General features: G+C 37.4%; 2 protein-coding genes across 4 annotated transcripts in view; one reads left to right on the top strand and one right to left on the bottom strand.

Moving 5' to 3' along the window:
• AMMECR1 (AMMECR nuclear protein 1) overlaps positions 1 to 19907 on the top strand; it is a 114150-nt gene that overhangs the window by 79317 nt on the left and 14926 nt on the right. For all 3 annotated transcript variants that reach the window (XM_070462138.1, XM_070462137.1, XM_020903551.2), the window contains one exon: positions 12650 to 12764. In XM_070462138.1, coding sequence (XP_070318239.1) covers positions 12650 to 12764 — 115 coding nt within the window. The remainder of the gene's footprint in view (positions 1 to 12649; positions 12765 to 19907) is intronic.
• Positions 853 to 19907, bottom strand: part of TMEM164 (transmembrane protein 164) — a 222642-nt gene continuing 203587 nt past the window's right edge. Inside the window, exon 7 of the mRNA XM_070462144.1 lies at positions 853 to 1456. Within this exon, the coding sequence (XP_070318245.1) occupies positions 1388 to 1456 (69 nt within the window). The 3' untranslated portion in view covers positions 853 to 1387. The remainder of the gene's footprint in view (positions 1457 to 19907) is intronic.

Here is a 19907-nt window from a genome sequence, read left to right as displayed (position 1 = left end):
AATATTATTAAATATACAGTGATGTGAGACTACCTTCCTCCTTTCTTTCACTATCATTGACTCACTAGCTACTGAATGCCAGGCACTGGGTATACAATGGTGAGCAGAAGTGGACACAGTTGCCGCACTCAAGGAGCTGATGTTCCAATAAAATTAGACATAGAACACATGCAAAGGTGTAAATAGTAAAAAACCAAGTTTTAAATTTGAGTTTCTATAGGGTTTTGCTTAGTCTTGTAGATTTTCTTGACATAGTCTAGTATCCATAAAGTTAAAAGTAGTAAGGCTCTGTGAGTTTAAGTACCTCTCTCTTTTTTTTATGTCTCTAAAATATGACTTAGTTTGAAACTTGTACTTATCGTTAGGTACTCTGAGTTGCTCATATAAACACCAGTTGTACCATAGTGAAACTTCAATGAAGCAAAGTGTTCCACAGGACTGCAGCTGAACATACTATGCACCTATAGGTAGAGTTGTACTCAGCACTCAGCACATAGCAAGCATTCAGTAAATATTTACTGCATTAATTAGTTCATGGTCATAGGTATCTCTTCCATCAGTAATCGTTAAGACCACCACTTACTCATGGCAAGTTTTGCTGCTGTGGGGGACAGAACTATTGTCACATGACTGTAATTTAAACTGCATGGCTTTTATCCATTGCATTTTTTCCATCCCCAAATGATGCAGTTTCCTTTTAGCATCTATTGTGGTTTTCCTAATATGTACTGCAGTACAGAATCAGTAATTGTTGTTATTTCAGCAGCATATTGCAAAGCATTTCCAACATATTTCATTATTCCATGTGCTTGTCTCATGGAAACAAAAATCAAAGTGGACCTTTTCACTGGGAAAATTAAGTAATTTTTAATGGTAATAGAACAGGAAACTATACAAGTAAAATTTTTATTAGCCTTTGAAAATTAGATTTATCAAGATATAAACCAAACAAGAGATGAAGAGTTAAAAAATACCCTTTTCTGTTTGACCAGGCCTACTGTAAACATATTTGTTGAAAGGAGTAAAGTAAAATCTGTTCCAAGTTAAGACACTGGAAGATAGGTTGGATTAAAGTCCAAGGGCTTTAGCAGGACATGAAGAACCACATATTTTTCCCATGCTGGATCCATGCATGGTGTTGTGCTGTTTACTGGAAAATGGGTGTTCAGGTTATCTTGCCCTGACCAGCTTTATAGTCTGACATATTTATAGACATACCACCAGAACATAGTGTGGCATTTACAAGGACAGATTCTTTAGTTGCGAGAGCTGGAGAAAAGGGAATGAAATACCTTATTTTAAAAATGCAAAATTAAAAGGCAAAGAAAATGAGTGTTTTCTAAATAAATTACAAAGTAAAATTCCACTTACTCCTAATTTTTACTGCTCAGCCATTTTTCTTGATCTTGCTCTCTGATTCCATACATTCCAGAGTGTTCAATGGATTTGTAATAAACTATAAATAAAAATAGCTGTCATTTATAAAATCATGTAAAAGTATTAAAATTAAACTATACTGAGAATAAATACATAAATAAATAAAAATGTATAACTTTTCTGCCAAGCAATCCTCCTATGTAGCTCAGCAGCTAGAGAGAAGTGCCGGGCTGGAATGGATCGCCTGGACTGCATTGGGGAAAGAGCAAGGGAAAAGCGCACTGGGGAGAGAGAACCACTTACTAGGAGTGAATAAGCATAAAGAGACGTGAGGAAAGAGTGGACTGGAAATGCAGAGGAGGGCAGTGATAAAGATTGTGTTGCTCTGCTGCTCCCCCACCCTTGTCTGTTCAGTTTCTAGACTCTGCGTGACTTCAGCATGCTGACAAGTCCCAGGGGCCTGGCACTTGGGAAGCTCACAGTTTCATTGTTGTAGCTATTCCCCAGTGTCTTTGGCAGCACTTTCTTCCTCCTCCATACATCCCTGCTGGAATATTAGTGGATTAGGCCAGAGCTGGTCAACAAGTATGTGAAAGAATACTGGAAAGATGAATGGATGGGGGACAAGGGATGTCTGAAGATGCAGCAGGGTAAGCCCTGACCCCACTACTCAGTAGCCACATGACCTCGGGCACATTACTTTCTGCTCCAGTTCCCCCAGATGTCAAGTGAACGGTGTGGACTAGACGGTCTCTTAAGTGCTTGTGGCTCTGGCATTTTGTGACTCTGTGACTATAGGGGGTCTTGTTCTCAGAGGAACACCTATTGTGGTTTCTAACATAATGTCAACTTAGCTTGTCAACTTCATGAGGCTGTTTTAAGTGTCAGGATAAAAGATGTGAAGACCCTTTGGAAATTCTATGAAGAATCATATAAAACAAAGATGATATGAATGGTTTAAAGGAAACTTTCCCCCAAAGATATCAGATAGTGATAAAAATGAAAGAGAGTTCCATTTAGATGAATGTTAAGGAAAGTTACAGAGGCCTTAAAAACAGGCGTGTAGTTTTGCTTTGTTGTTGAGATATATGCCTTGGGAAAGTACGCAAATCAAAGAAAGTGATTCTGTAAATGTGTGGTTAAGCAGCTAGGCTGCTAGGGTTGAGGTCCTTGACTTTTCTTCCCAATCCCCAAGCAAGGGTACCTTAAAACCACAGAGAGAAAGAGGCAGTGGATTGGGTTGTACCTTTATCTGTCACCATCACCCATCTACTCCCTGAAGGCTGAAACAGAACATTAAAACCAGTACGGAAGGGAATGGGTCATCCTGACCCAATGGCCGCTGCCTTGCATGCTGGTCTGTACACTTGTCCAGTAGAAGCAGCAACTGTATATGTTTGTTTTAATGTTCTCCTCTCTCCCCCCCACCCCCATTCTTCTCTTTCATCTCCTTGTGACATTTTGCAGTTCTTCCTTCCTTACCATAGTAGAGTAAGAAGAGGAAGAAAAAGAGGAAAACATCCAGAAGCTGGGAGCGGGTAAGAAGAGAAGGAAAAGAAAGATGAAAAACATATCCCTTGAGTCAGTGGAGAGGGCTGGAGTCTTTCGCTCCCTCTTCCTCAGCAGGACTGAGTTAAATTGATCAGTTGATTTTGTACCTCATCTTCAAGACTGACTGAATTCTTTTTTCCTTTGTTAACTTTCGTTGCCTGTCAGTGACATCTGAGAAAATCATAGACAGGCCATCCAATAAGAACCAGCATGTTAGCTCTTAGCAGACCTGCACCAGCTAGCACTGACAAGAGTTTAAGAAAGGACAGTAATCTCTTACCATAGGTAAGACTGAACCGCCTCACACAGCACATCAGTGAGAGTGACACCATATGTTTTTGCAGTTTACAGAGTTCAACTTATAGATTTGATTACCATGGAAAGAAGGAAGGGAAAAAAAATTGCATGACTCTTGTGGTGAGTATGAGGGAGCTTATTCATTCATGTTGGAAAAGCAAAGTTAAAAAATCAGAAACAGGCCTGCCAACCTAGATATGTCCAAGACTAGTACTTTGGTAACGCTATTATGACTTTCAGTAGATTAAATTTCAAATCGTGGAAAGGCTTCAGAATAAGGAAAGGCTTAGTGTCCCACTAATAGGCCTTATTAAATTTAGATAAAACAGATGTTTTTCAGTGACAGCAGCTCTGAATCACCAAGATCAAAATGAAGAAAGCAAAAACAAGCCAAAACTTTCACTAAAAAAGTACTATTTGTCTTCGTTGCAGGACCTGCCCACACTTATAACCTACAACATCCAGTTAAACCCCAAGAGAAGCCTCATTAATTGGGGGAAAATTCCTTAGAACTGATTGAATGTGCATATACCAAAGCTGATTCGCTAGCATTCTAGAGGCGGTGCTGTGAAAAACAGAATGGAGCCATAAAGGCAGACTGCCCAGAATTCAACTCTTACCTGCTTTAGTGGCCTTGGGCAAGTTGCTTCGTCTCACTGAACTCAGTGAACCTCAGTTTCCTCATCTACAAAATGGAGTTGTTTTGAGGACTCAACAAGATAACACATGTCTAGCACCTAGCACACAGCAGGCACTCCATAGGTATTAGCTCTTTTGTATTTAAAGCTCTTTTTGCTCATAGTGTCATGTCTAAGTATATCAGGACCAGTTTCTTAGAATTTGATTAAGAGCTTTAGATTAGCAGTCTCCTAAGGGCAGTACATCTAGACCATCCATTGTGGAGTGGGAAGAAAAGATTAGAAATTCTATTTATGATCTTTTACATAAAATATAAGAAAGTACTGACACTCCACTCATATTTAATGTATGCATTGACCCTGGTGCTCCCGTTTGGTCTATGTCAGTGGGTCATTGTTGCGTACTCTAAATTGAGGGATCTTGAGGAAAGTCTGAGAACCACGATTTGCTAGGAGTTGACGGTGGCACACTACTTCTTTCAGTCACTTTTGCAGTATGTTGCAGCGTATTTCAGTTTACGAGCCTGGTTAAGTAGATGTGTGGTTCTTAGTATTATCTTCAATTTCTGGTTTCTTTGCAGGAATCTTCTTAAGCCATTTGACTATTATACATAAGTTGGCTAAAGCTAGTTAAAGCCACTCAGGGTGGACAAATGGCTTAAGGACATTCCTGCAAAGGAACAATGGAGTGATGATAATAGTCATAATATAGCACAAGGCAAGGACAAGAATAAGGTGGAGTTAGCTGCCACTTCTGCAGGTCACCTTGTAAATTGGTTGGCCAAGTCATCAAGTGAAAATGAATATAATCTAATCAGATCTGACAAGATGTCAGCCCCCCAAAGAAGGAAATTATCAGGAACATTATTTGAAATATGTATTTATACCCACTGTTTTCAACAGCAAACTTACTCTAAGTCTGTACTGTGCTTTGGATATATTCGCTGTACGTGACTGTGATACATACTTTGTAAATAAATATACATATTGAGGATGTATGCTCAGACTTCTTTTACTGATAAGAATGCTCAATCAAAACAGTTTGGAGACCACTGGGTGAGATGAGGAAAGCATGGAGCTTCTCATCTCTCATCCTGTGTCTGCTGCTTAGAGAGTGTTTACATTTTTTTCCTAAGGATTTTGCTGGAGCATAACCAGTAAGATTAGAGAATAACATATCTAAATCCATTGAAGATAAATTGAGCACAGTTCAGGGAATTGCATCTCTTGGTAAACATTTTTTTTGTATGGAAGTAAAAAGCCAATCCCTGCCCTGGAGATTTTTTTAAAACCTAGCTCAGGAAAACTAAGTTACATTACAAAGCAACATTTGAATGCATGGCTGCAGGATAATGGCAATTCTTGATGAAGAAGTATGTTGCTTGATGTAGTAGACGTCTTACTAGAAAACAAAAATATGTATACATTTAATTTCTGTGAATTTACCTGCAATTCTGGGTCATTTGGTAACCAGTAAACCAGTAGCAGTGTAAACAGATCCTTCCAGAAAAGACACTAACCTTGCCTCGCAGCCTTCCTATCAAACTCTTTTACATGTGTTCATGTATTATTTTGCAATCTACTATTCTTAAATCCTCTGTGGCTCTTCACATAATAAAAGGCATAACACAGATGCTTAATAAATATTTTGAAAATAAAGGGTTCTCAAAAACACCAGAACCTGAAAGGGTAGCCATTATTCTCTTTCAATGGTCACAGCCAGTTCCTAGAGCAGATAATTTGCTTTGATCTTCTCATAAGGTTGAAGGGTCAATTTTAGTCCTGAGGCTCCATTCCTGTCACCAGAAACATGACATGGAGGCAGCCCTGTGGGCATAAACTTAACAAATAAAACTTTGATGGTGGCGGGGGAGGGGCACTACTTACTGAGCCCCTGGTGTATGTAAGGCACTTGTGCGGGTATTATTATTGTGTTCACTTGTCACAGTAGCTCTGTGAGGTAGGTACTATTAGTATCCCCATTTTATAGAAGAGGAAATGGAGGCTGGCACAAGTTAAGAGACTTGACCAAATGTCACACAACTAGCATGCAGTGGAGCCACAGTCCAAATGTAGGCGTGTCTGATTCCAGAATCCAAGCTTTTGATGATTCTCTTGTGCTGTGTTCTATAGGACTGTGAAATAGGGCTCATATTAATGATGACTTCAGTTTTGCATTTTTGGGAGCTATTTTTATCAGTGGTAAGTGACGGGGAACTGTTGTTACACCTTGGAGAAATGCTTCTGATGACCCTGGGAAAGTGATACTTGTTCAGGGTTGTAGAGGGTTTTCTAGATTCTCCGAGAAAGGCAATAAAATTGACATTTGATTCAACTTGAGAGGTAGTTCAGTTTTATAGTATCCAAACTTAGAGAAAACAGGGGTCAGATCCCTCGAATCTTTGAAAGTCTATGTCAGGTTATTTTTGTGTTACATTCTCTTCAAAGTAGAGATAATCTCATGTTTTCAAATTCCCCAAGATGGAATCTGTTGGTGGTCGTACTGTAATCTGTTTTCCATACCTACAGATTTTTTTTTATTGCCAAGACTATATTGAGAGTACTGTTCCAGTACTGTATAGTAATGAATGGCCCAAGTCATATTGAGTCTTAACGATGAACCTGAGTCATACAGAGAAAATTATGTCCGTTATACTCTGGTAGAATATATTTTAAAATATTTCCATCAGAAAAATAATTAAAAACCAGTTTCTAGCCCTTCATTTCTAAAAACAGGATCAAATAAACCCAGAAACTCTGCAGAGAAAGCATCATGTGGATGCTACATGGAGAGAGAGGAGGAATACCCGCCACATACACCAAACATTTAGCCATCTGTTTCTTCATATATCTTTTATTGATATTTTCCAGTTGTAGTTCTGCTCCACTAAATCAAATTCACAACCTTGTCTCCTAATTTACAGGTGAGGAACTTGTGGCTAGGAGGCAGATTCTTGACAATATTGCTCTGATCATCACAGCATGCAGCCCAGAGAGTATTTATCCTTCCTGGTGGGCAGCTGTGGCCATCTCAGAGAGTAGAGGCTTTTAAGAATTTCAGATTAGAGCAATTCAAGAGCTTTAAGCCATTCAGAGGGCAGGTGATAACAGACTAAAGCCTCTGTGAATCCTATAGGATAGGCGCCAAATAACTTACATGAAAACCTTGAGCACCCACCGCTCTAGATCTCCCTCTCCCTCCTACCCTTCCATTCTTCCATCCTTGCATTCTCTCTCTACCCCTTTGTGTGTGTGTGTGTTTTTAACTTTCTTTGCTTCCCACTTCCTTTTTCTGCTTCTGGTTTTCTCTTCCTCTCCATTTTTCTTTCTATATATTTTCATTTTCTTTTCCCCCTTCATACTTTCTCTTCCTTTTGTTCCATGCCTTAGTTCTTTCCTCCACTCCCTGCTAAGTACCCATCCTATCTTGCTTAGAAATACATATTACAATTAATAAATTTAGTGTTAATGCTAATTAAGCAGCAAGTAGGTTGTACTCATTACTCTAAAGGGGAAAAACATGTCCCAATTAAGTAACAGTTTACATGTGACTTACAATAGAAAATTTCCTTTCTAATGGGTCTCAACTCTCACCAAAATGAGGTTCCCTTCCTCACTCCTTAAGCATGACCATGTCCTTTGTTGTTCCTCTCTACACTTAGGTTTGATGAATAGTCACTTACTTTTTTGCATTCTGCTTTGTGCCTATATTTATTTATTTTTGGACCATGGGAAGCTAAAATTGATACTTAATGTGGAAGAGAGGATATAGATAACTTTTCAGATTTGAGCTTAGGAGTCTAATATTCTCAGCTCCCGGAGTTCAGACCTGTCATATGTCCATTCTGTTCTAGAAGCTCTGACGAAGAATGGCAGAATTTCCAGATAATTGAAACCCCTTGTGTAAAAAGTTGTGTTTTTTTTTAATTTTTTTTAGATTAATATATACTTGATTTGCTTTTCTTCACCTGTCCAAACAAGGATTTTAAATTTTGGTTATTACTTCCTTGTCCTGGAAAATGATTGCTTGTAATATGAAGCCTTTCTCAGTTTGGTATCTTTCCACTGGTTAACTGATTATGGTCATCAGTGTTTTAGAAAGCAAAAGAATGAATGAATGAGTGAATGGCTAGCTATCTAGACTCACAAATAATTTCTGTTTCATGCTCTGTTGTTTTGATGAGCCTTGCCATGTCTAAGGCTTTGTCTCTTTTCAGCTTTTTTTTTCCCCTCATAGTTTCCAGGTACTGTCACAAACCATGTGATTCTTTGATAGCTAAGCTTCTAATACTTTTTTTTTTAAATGTTCATTTTCATTAAAGTGCTATTTAACATTAGATATTAACTTTGACAGATGTTAATGCTGCTTCTCAATTAGGTGGAATATATTCTTGGGAAGATGCCAATTTGAATTGAATATATTTGAATTTGGTATTGAATCAAACTGTTGTTTAAACCTTAGCCATCCATCATATGGGTGATCGAGCAGCCAACAGATTTTTTGTACATAAGTGGTTTTTTTCCTAGCAATATTTAAACATTAGAAAATGGCTTCCTATTGTAACGAAGAGAACGTCATACAAATTTACTACAAGATCTCTTTTTTTGTCAGTTCTTTAAATTTGCACATACTAGTTTGGTATAAAACCCACTCCAGTATTCTTGCCTGGAGAATCCCATGGATGGAGGAGCCTGGTGGGTTACAGTCCACGGGGTCGCAAAGAGTCGGATACGACTGAGCGACTTCACTCACTCAGTTACTTTGGTATAAAATGCTTTCCATGGACAGTATTAATACTTAAAAATCCCTTTTGATCCTGCAGATTTCCAGTAGACAGTACGTCTAGCTCTATTTGCCCCTTGGCTACTAGTAAATGCTGTTAAATTATTATTTATCTTTTTTAGGCAGAGGCACTGCAGGTATGAGATCAGAATAGCCTAGTAAGGCAAGCATTTTGTTTTAAAATTAAAAAAAAAACAACAACCTCATAATCCTGTCAAAAGTAGCAACTAAGGAGTGGATACTAGAAAGAATTGTGAACTTGCATCAGAGAATCTGGGTTGTCCCCCTACTTGTGTCACTGCCTAGCTGGGTCAACCCCGAGTAAGTCACTACCTGACTCCCCATAGCATATTGTCTCTAAAGGCTCAGCTTCCACATCACATATTCTATATACAAAAGGGAGCAGGGCCAAGAGAAGCTGAATCCTCTTGTTTATCAGCCATCTACCCCAGTCTAGCAGCTCTGAAGTAGTCTCCAGCCTCATTTTTTTCATCTTTTTAATAATCCCTTAAATCCTTGCTAGGCTTTCATTGCTAGTTCTTTTCCCTAGGAATTTGCATTTAGAGATACTGAGGGCTTCCTGCCTTTTGGAATTTGTCTATGCACATGAATTTAATGAAAAGTTACCAATGAAAAATGCAAAAATTAAAAGTCTTGTTTGAATGAGTGTTTCTGTAAAATCAGACTGTTTACATCATGATTAACATACCTTTATTAGTTCAGTGTTTTGAAATTAATACCTTTGAGTGTCATATAGCAAAGCACGATTGTTATTTTATCTTATTAGCCATGCTATCATTTTCCCACTCACTCTTTGGTGTAAACATTTTTTTAAGTCCCTGGTGAGTGAGCAATAGACTCCATATCACAAGGAAAGCTTCCTAGCCTGGTCCTCAGTTGCACTTGAACATTTTGTTGATTTGAAATAGTTTGAATTGTACTGAGCTAAAATATATCTTTCACTGGTTTGCTAGGAAATAAAATAATAACCTGTCTCAGAGTGTTGAGAAATTAACTGTATGGCAACTTCAACATGTGTATTTTTTAAATATATATAAAAGCTAGAGCTAGATACAAAAATCTCTTCATTAAAGGAGACCTAGTACTATAATGAAAAAGGCAGACAGTAAGAAGTGTTGGCGAGGATGTAGGGATATTGGAACCCTTGTACATTGCTGGTGGGAATGTAGGATGGTACAGCCACTATGGGAAACTATTTGCTGGTTCCTCAAAAAGTTACACAGAATTACCATGTGATCCAGCAATTCGACTCCTAGGTATGTACCCAGGAGAAATGAAAACATTACTTTCCACAAAAAACTCATACATGAATATTCATAGCAGCATTATTCATAGTAGCCCCAAAGTAGAAATAACCCAAATGTCCTTCAACAGATAAATGGAAAACAAAAATATGATATATCCATAGTATTGAATATTATTGTGCAGTTAAAAGGATGATGTGCTTTTACAAAATGTATTAAAGTGGTGCTAGTGGTAAAGAACCTGCCTGCCAATTCAGGAGACATAAGAGACGTGGGTTTGATCCCTGGGTTGAGAAGATCCCCTGGAGGAGGGCATGGCAATCCACTCCAGTATTCTTGCCTGGAGAATCCCATGGACAGAGGAGCCTGGCAGGCTACAGTCATGGGATTGCAAAGAGTCAGACATGACTGAGTGACTAACACATGCAGATACATCCTGCAACATGGATAAAACCTCAAAAACATTATCCCAAGTGAAAGAAGCCAGACACAGATGGTCATGTGACCATTTGTATGATCATACCATTTGTATGATTCTACTTATATGAAATGTCCAGAACAGGCAAATCCATAGAGACAGAAAGTAGATTAGTGGTTGCCAAGAGCTGGGGGGAGGGAAGAATAGGGACTGACTCCTAACAGATATAGGGTTTCTTTGTGATGTGATGAAATATTTTAAAATTGGATGGGGTAATGATTGTATAATTCTGAATATACTAAAAATCATTGAATTATGTACATTGAAAGGGTGAATTTTACGGTATGTGAATTGTATGTCAATAAAGCTGTTTTATAGGAAAAGCATTAGCAACTATATTACTGTAGTTATTTGAAATTATAAAAGTGTATTTAAATTACATTTCTCCCAGGGGCTGGGAGGAGGGAGGAATGAGGAGTTAGTGTTATTGGGTGCCTAGTTTCAGCTGGGCAAGATGAAAAAGTTCTGGAGATCGATCGGTGGATGGTGGTGGTGGTTGTACAACAAGTGAATGTATTTAAGCCCAGAGAAATATACACTTAAAAGTGGTTAAAGTGGTAATTTTTATGTTGTGTATATTTCACCACAATAAAATCTATAACCCTAAAAATAATATGTTATTCTAATGTATAAGGCTTTTTACCCTCTCTTAACCTCTCTTTTTCTTTTCAAAAGGAAAACTGAAAGTGTGAATTTGGGTTTTTATGCATGGGATTCTTCTGTTTTTTACAACACCTCTCCTGGGTGGGGTTGGGGGGTATAATACACACATCATATGTGTCTTTATGTTGGCTTTGGATGATAACTTGAAAATATTTCTTAAGACTTTTATTTGCCAGTTGGAAAATAAAAGAAGCCAAACCATAGGAAATTTACGTTGTTAAATTATGAAACAGTGAAATGCTATTCTCAGAGTATGAATTATCACAGATTTCCTGGTTTTCTTGGTTCATCTTGGCTCCTTGAATGGGGAAAACATGTATGCTCTCTATATAACATCTCTGTCTTTCTGTAAGCATTTTCCTCTGTATGGCAGGATAGAATGAGCACCACAATGTATCGAAATACTTAACAAACATAGGGGTATATTTGTACAATACGGTGAGTGAGTTTCTGAATGGAAAGGAAGGGGTAGAAAAAAGAAAATCCAGCAATGAGGAAGTCACTGAAAAAGGAATTAAATTATTTCCAAAGGTCATGGAACTTCGTTATGACCCAAGCAGTTTGTGGGCTCTGTTTGTAACCTCTAAGGATTAATCTGTGAAAACATTTCTAAGCCTGGCTCTGCTATACAGGACATTTGAAGATCGACAGCACAAATGCCGTTAATACAGTGGGCAGTCAGAGGTGTGTTTGTTTTCTTGACCAGGAAGTGGTTTCTTTTAAAAGTACAGGAGCACACAGTGCCTGTGTTTGTGTGTATGTCTTTGTCTTTTCTGTCTGTTCTACTGTTGCAGGAAGAATTATGGTCTTGCAACATTTTTGTCCTTTACAGTGAGGTTTTTCTACAATTTGGCACTGTGGTACACTACCCTTGATTACAGGATTGAATCAGAGTTGATGTACTCAGAAATCCATTTATGTGATTAATGGTCTTCTAATCATAATTTTATTTCCTAAGATTAGCCCTATTTCCTGAAGTTTCACAATTTTTGAGTAGTATCTTGAATCCTCCTTTAGAGGGGGCCTGAAATCTTTGTACTTTTAGTCCATAATTTGCATGATAATTTTCATTTTCTTTGATTTCTTTTGCTTGAAGAAAATAGCATTTTTACCTTTTTTTGAACTTTTTATATGTTGTTCTATGATAGCTGTCCAACCTAGTGTGAATCTTTTTTTTTAACAACATGAAATATATATATATATATTATATGTTTTTTCTACCAGTGCTAGATGTAGAATTCGTCCCCTAAGTTTCCACTGCTCTAGTTTTCATTCTCCTCAAAAATCAAATAAAACATTGTCAAATTCTACAAGTAACAGGGAAGTATACAAGGAAATGACTATACAGGAAATGTAATTGATCATTCACTCTTTACAATTGAATCGGTCACAGCATTGGCTAGTAAACACAATCTGCTGAATGAACAAAAATAACTTCTAAAATCTTTGGAGCGCTTGAATGCATTTGGAAATTTTGGCACCTTTCTCACCTTACTGATTTTTTAAGAAATTCTTACCTTTTTCAAATGATTGTCTGCATCTGAAACTAGGAACTCATATCTAGTGACTGTTTTAATATTTGCTTTGTTTTCAACAGTGCCCTTAAAGATAGCCGTTTTCCCCCAATGACAAGGGATGAGCTGCCACGGCTGTTCTGCTCAGTGTCTCTGCTCACTAACTTCGAAGACGTCTGTGATTATTTGGACTGGGAGGTAAGACAATAGAGAATTTTTAAAGAAAAAGGAAGGTAACTCCTGAGTAATTGTTTAAAAATTAGGCCCAAGATAACTCTTTTGTAATGGAGATGGAGATAACTGGATAAATAAACCTCACAGCTGATCAATGAAATGTGAGTGAAGGAGTTTTTCTTTTTTTTTTTTTTGAAGGCAAAGTACCTTATGTTGTTTAAATACCCCAAACTAAATTTGCTCTTCATTTTTATGCTATTAACTTCACTACAGCACCTCATAAAAGCTGTTAACAAGTAGTAAACAGGATTGATTAGAATTTATTTCTCCTTTCTGGTATGACTGCCACCAAACAGTTAGGTAGTCAGAGGATATATCACAGTAACAAGTGGCAAAAGGGTTAGGATAATATACCAGTTGGGGAAATCAGCTCATGGATAATAATGGGGTGTTGATTAACTACAAGTAAATCATGCTAATTCATTCTTGGATACCTTAATCTATGTACTTGCACACACGAACAAGTAAGAGTGTATTTAGGGTATCTCTGTGCATTACAATTATAGTAGCCTATATTGATCATCTTTTTGTTCTTCTTTAGTATGTGGGGTTGAGTTGTTAAGAAACTTCAGATTCTCACCATGATTTGTTTTGGTGGTTGGGTGGTGTTAGTTAGTTAAGTCACTCAGTCGTGTCCGACTCTTTGCGACCCCGTGGACTGTAGCCCATCAGGCTCCTCTGTCCATGGGATTCTCCAGGCAAGAATACTGGAGTGGGTTGCCATTTCCTTCTCCAGGGGATCTTCCCGACCCAGGGATCGAACCCAGGTCTCCTGCATTGCAGGCAGATGCTTTAACCTCTGAGCCACCAGGGAAGCCCTGGGTGGTGTTAGTTGAGTGTATATCTATGAAATTTTACATGTGAACATACCCATGTTACCTGGCTGCTTACTATATTCCAGGCATGTGCCTCATACATGTAAGTGCTGAGATTTGGTCCCTGCCATAAATATCTTATAGTCTAATAGCAGAGAGAAGAAGTATACACAAGCACAAAGAAATTAAGTGGTCTAAGAATGAAACAATGGGAATTCAGTGATACACAGAGCATTCATGTGCATATAGATACTCACAAATGACTTGACTGTATCATCATGATATAACATGATGTTTAATTCTACTGCCTTTTTAGAATGACTATCCCCCATGGTAACTGAGATATTTTATTCTGTGGACAGGCCACTTTCTTGACAGTTAATTTTATTTTTGGCTTCCCCCTCACTCCTTGTGATATCCTGGACAATTTACTCCACTGTGTTTCAGTTTTCCACATACAGAAAAAAAGACATTTATAAAGTTCTTAATCTTCATTGAAAAAAATCTCCATGATATAAATATTGTTATGCGAGAGCTATTTAAAAAATTCTTCAGAGCGTAGGATGAAACAGTCCCTTTCTGGGGTTTGTGGTAGGATTTTCTTTGAGCATTATTAGAATATGAAAGCATCTTAAGATTTTTTTGTAAAGGAAAAAGTAAAATTTGTTGATAGTATTGACCCTGGCAAAGTTGGAACCTTTTATAGAATTAAAATATTCTAGTTGATCCTTTTCTGTAAGTTTTATTGTTCCTATTTGAATTTTTCTTAAAGAGATATCTACCGGTATTATAGAAATGCCTCAGTACTTTATTTTTAAGTGATCCCAAATCATATCCCTTACTTATTAACAAATAATATTGTAATGTTTTAAGAGTACTGCTTCCTCTTCTCTAGCTGGACTTATATTTCTGCTTTCTGAATCACAGGGTGCTATGTGTGTATTGGTAGGGATGGGAGTGATAATAGCAGAAGAAGCCTGAGATCTAGGGGGTGACTGGGCTACAAAAACATTCCTACCTTTACTTGCAGCCACTGGGTTGGAAGTACAGTTCAGAAAGGGTGCATCAGTGTGTGCAGAAGTGTGCATGTGTGACATGTACATGAATGTTTATTGCATAAATGTGTGTGCATATGTTCTTGGGGAAGGAAAAATGGGAAAAGCCAACAGTTGCTAAATAGGTATGGGTAAGCACACCATCATCTTCTTTAGTCCACATCGAGTAGTGTCTACAGCTAAGATGAACCTAGATACTATTGGGCTTGTATGTTCATGAGATATGTTATCTTTCTGTTGGGAGGGTGAAAGGTAAAGCACTTAAGAGTTGGTACTGTGTACTCTTTTAGGGTGTATTCATCCTCTCTGATCACCATCTGCTAGTTTGAATTTTTAGAAGATTCTATATATATGTTACTACCTGGCATTATATATTTAATACAGCCCTTAAAGTTTAAATATTGATGTCTATTTAATGATGCTTTTCTGTTAAAGAAGCAACAAAAAATATACATATATTTTTGTACTTTTAATATATAAGCATTTGAAAGTGATTTAAGTACTGCTAGAATAGCTATGCTAAGAGGAAAAGACTGTCATTTTCAGTTACTTCATCATAGTTTAAAGTATTTAGCATAAGATAAATTTGTTCCCAAAGAATAAGGATGAAAATTACATTTTTAAAAAGAGTGTGATTTGGCCTTTAAAAAAATGTACCTAATCAGTATTATAAGGATTATCCTTAACAATTTTGAGAAAAGCATTGCTACTTTAAACACAGAATGCCAAAGTAGAATTAAATAAATTTTTTAAAAAGCATATGTCAGTAACCTTCCTCTGCTAAGTATATACCCCAAAGAAATGAAAACAGATGTTGAAACAAATACTTGTACATGAATGTTCATAGCAGCACTATTCACAATAGCCAAAAGGTGGAAAACAACTCAAACGTCTCTCAACAGATGACTGGATAAAATGCATTATAGCCAAAGAATTGAATATTATTCAGCCATTAAACAAATGAAGGACTGATACATACTACAACAGGAATGAGCCTTGGAAACATTATGCTAAGTGAAAAGAGCCAGGCACAAAGGCCACATCCTGTATGATTCTGTTTATAAGAAATATCCAGAATGGGCAAATCGTAAAGATAGACAGCAGATTAGTGGTTGCCAGGGGTTTGGGGGAGGGTATGAATGGGAAGTGAATGCCTAATGGGTACAAGGTTTCCACTGGAGGTGATGAAAAACTTCTGAAACTGGATAGTAGTGATGGTTGTATAACATTGTAAACGTACTTAATGCTACCTATTTTGTACACTTGCAAGTGGATAAAATGGTAAATTTTATGTTATGTGTATTTTATCAAATAAAAAGGTACATGTGCATATGCATATATATGTATATATTTTAAACTACTGCCCACAATAATATAGTAATTCTAAAAAGAATAAAACTTTTAAAATTCAAAAAATATAAAGAAAGAGCTGCAAGCCATTTAGAATTACACCATTCTGAGATAACTGTTAATATTTTGGAATTCTTTCTCTTAATTCTTTTTGTGTCTTTGTATCAATAAAACTACATCTTTGCTTATGTAACTGAGATTATATTAAATTTACAGTCACTATTAAAAAGAAGGTTATAGGGGAACCTGTTATGGTTTATCTTTGTATATATGTTAATTATTTTTTGTGGAATTCCTTTATGAGGAGTCAGTCTATATTAAGAAGGTATACATTTCACTTTGAGAAATTTCACACTGTCAAATAAGTATAACTTTTCTTCTAAGAATGAAATATCGTATTCACCATAAGTATCTAATTTTAAACTGTAATACAAAGTACTATGTATGTTTGTACCAGAGGGGGAAACAGGAGATGATTACAGAATTTCAATGGAGAATTTTTAAGTCAGGGATCGATCGGTAATGAGTATGTTTTATATAAGCAGCAACCTCGAACATAGCGCTTTTCTGGTGGAAGTACAGTTTGAGAGTTGACCCCCACTGGTGAAGCGTGTTACTGCAGTAGAATTCCTAATTAAAAGGACGAAAATGCCCAGATCAAAGAAGGAAGAGGGCAAAGTCTGGGAGTCCCCAGGATAGAGTTAGGTAACTTCAACAACAACAAAGACATCCCTGGGGTCATGAGGATGAGGGACGTGACCAGAGGTAATAGACACCTAATTTTCAAATGATCAGGAACAAGTGAGCTGCCACAGGGCTGGCAGTTACTCTCTTCTTCAGCCAAGGTTTTTAACTCAGCCTATTTGGGATCTCTCTTTCGGTAACATGTCTCTAATTTTATGACGGCATTTAGTAGGAAAATAGGATTTACATCAGACCTTTAGAGGCTAGAATGCTTCTATCTGATAATGTGAAGAATGTGTGATAAGTGGTTTCACAAGCGGATGTAACTAATTGTCACGTCACTGTTGAATTGACAAAATGATCAGTAATGCTTCCATCTGTTATATTTCCTCAAAATGAAACGTGTCAAAATGAAAGTGTCTGCAGGTAGCCTCTCAAGGAATCTGCATAGTCATTAAAAACAACAAAACCAGCCACCAAAGGCTTGAAAGACAAATTGGAATAGGTTCCCTCCCTTCTGAGAATTGCTGACCAATGCCCACATCATGATCTACTTATTGCCCTGATAGGTATGAGAAGAATGAGGAGTGATTGATTTGGGCAGGGGCGGGGGCGGGAGTGGGTGGATGGGTAATAATTAACTGGTAAGTTGAAATACCTACCTGCAACGTAACATGGTTGTTAAATGAGGAAAATTACATCTCTAGGGAGATATCTGAAGTGATCTGCCTTGTGTTTGAACACAAAAACTTATCATTGTTCTGTATTCTTCAATTGACAACACTGTTAGAATTCTGAGTGGCAGGATGGCTGACAGACATGGTGCTTTAGAGAGGGGGAAGAAGAAAGAGCTCATGCAGCATGTTGGAGTCCTCTGAAATGATAGGGAGCCTAGAACTTGTGTAGTTATACTGTTTGGGAGCCATGTTTCCTTTTAAAGATCTGAACGAAGATAAAACCAGTGACATCATACTCCCTGGAGTTTGACTCAAGGGGTGATTCTAGGTGTGTCATTTTCAGGACTATATAAATGAATAAGCCTTTTGTTTGTAGAAGAACTTGTATAGCAAGTATACTACCAGTGATCCTGTGGGGAACTGATGTAGCAATTTGCTGACAGATGTCAAAATATTTTATAAATTGTAGTCAGGCAATTTATAATAGTCTTTTATCTCTGCTTTAGAGACAAGATCATTTTGAAGGCATGAGGAAGGCATGTTTTCTGCATTCTGAAGTAGACCTGTAGATCATATTTCAATAGATTACTGATACTGTCACAAACCATAAGGCACTTTTTTGCTATATACAGCTTCCTGAATCACTGACATTTCACCTGTGTATACAGTTGTCACTTGTGGCCCTTAAGGCAGACTGCTTACATGGAATCAACCTGTCCTATGGAATCAACCTGTCCTGGGTGGGGCTGGCCAGCATGATTCTTACGTGGAGCCAAAAATCTGTCCCCAGACTAAAAAGGTAGACCTCAAGTCCCTCCTAGTCTTACTCTGTCCCCAAAGCACCCAAGCTTGTTGAACTCTTAGTACCCAGAGAACTGTACTTAAAGCAAGCTCAAAGCACACCTCTTAAGTGATCACAACTCCATTTCTGACATGTTAAGTTGCAGTTAATAATAGGGCACTTTTGTAGCAGCCTTCATGAGAATAAACAGATGAGATTAATAAATCAGCTACTGTCATCTCACATATATATTTTTTAGAAGTTCATGTTCTTCTTTTCACCCTGTCTCCCCACTTAAAGGTTTTACATTTTTCTGGCTCCTATTAATTTTCCACTGAAAACAGTGTTTCCATTCATACACAGATGATTAGCATGACTCATGAAGTCATCAAGTAAAATGACTTCTAGTGGTACATGTTCTGTCAACCCCAGACCCTTGCTTATTTTTCCCAACTATGATAAACACTGTGTTTTGCTTCTCTTCTAACCTAAGGTTTCTGCCTTTTAAAAAAATACATAGGCTTCATCTATCTAAGAAAATGTTTTTCACAGTATTTTCTCAGGGACCTTGAGGTGGTTGTGTAAGATGTCACTATCATTAGGGTAATTTAGTCTTCATCCTGATGCTCTACTTTGAATGTTTTTTCAAGTGCTGTAGAACATTGGGAAAGGAATGCTTCACACTTCCTGACCATCTAGAAAGAATTTGCTGTGAGTCAACAATTCAATGTATCAGAAGCCTAGTGAGGAAGCAAGCCGAACAAAGTAAAGTAACCTCTAGAAGGTGATTTAATGCATAAAAATTTCCATTAGCTATTGATACTGTTAGTGAGATGGGCTGCTGTAGTCTACAGTCAAGCCTCCTCCATTTGCTTCCAGCTTCCCTCCCAGGGCATTGTTTGGTGGGGGAATTTTTTCCTGCTTCTTCCCTCAAATCCACAAACTCTTCCAGCCCTTTTCTTGTAGTAGTTCCAATCCACTACTCTTTCCTGTACAGGTTGCCTCTGTGTGTGTATCCCTAGCATTTGATAAAAAGAGAGTGCTGAATTGTGGAAATGAGGGGACTCGGGTTCTCTTCCTAACTGCCACTACCCAGCTTGCTGCCCTTTCTGGACCTCTGTTTCCTCACCAGGAAGTTGGAAGAGTTGGACTAGATAATTCCTAAGGTCTCTCTGGATGCTGACAGAGTGTGATGCTGTGACACCGGTTTTAAAAACGGCTTGTTTTGTTTTACATCCAGGGAATGAATGAATGCTAGCCATTTAGAAGTCATAAGAGGTCCCTAACTATTAAAATAGCCATTGCCAACTTAAAGTAGGCAACAAAGTGAAAGATTGTCCATTTTCTAGCATTTTGTGTTCTAAATTTCTTTTTCACAAAAGAATTCTCTTTAGGAAGAAGAATACTCAATTCTAAACCATAAATGCTTCTACTTTATTATTGCATCATACTCTAAGTCAACATTATAGGTATAAATCTAAATTAAGCAAATATATTAGGGACTGATTATTTACTTTACAAATAGATATTTTCATTTGCAGAAAGACACCCTATAGGGTTTCTTTACTATCTTTCTCATGACTTTAAGTTTAATTTATTTACATAAGTTCAAGCTATATGTAACTTTTTAGGAACAAATCTCTTTTGTAGAAACTGAGTAAAACCATATTGAGTCAGATACTCAGTGTACAGTTCTAATGTGCATAAGATTTTTCTCAGTTTCTTATCAGGCAAACAACATTTTT

This window comes from Odocoileus virginianus, unplaced genomic scaffold, assembly GCF_023699985.2.
Source record: "Odocoileus virginianus isolate 20LAN1187 ecotype Illinois unplaced genomic scaffold, Ovbor_1.2 Unplaced_Scaffold_1, whole genome shotgun sequence".
Lineage (NCBI taxonomy): Eukaryota > Metazoa > Chordata > Mammalia > Artiodactyla > Cervidae > Odocoileus > Odocoileus virginianus.
The sequence above is the reverse complement of the archived record's forward strand: the minus strand, read 5'-3'. Positions and strand labels throughout refer to the sequence as shown.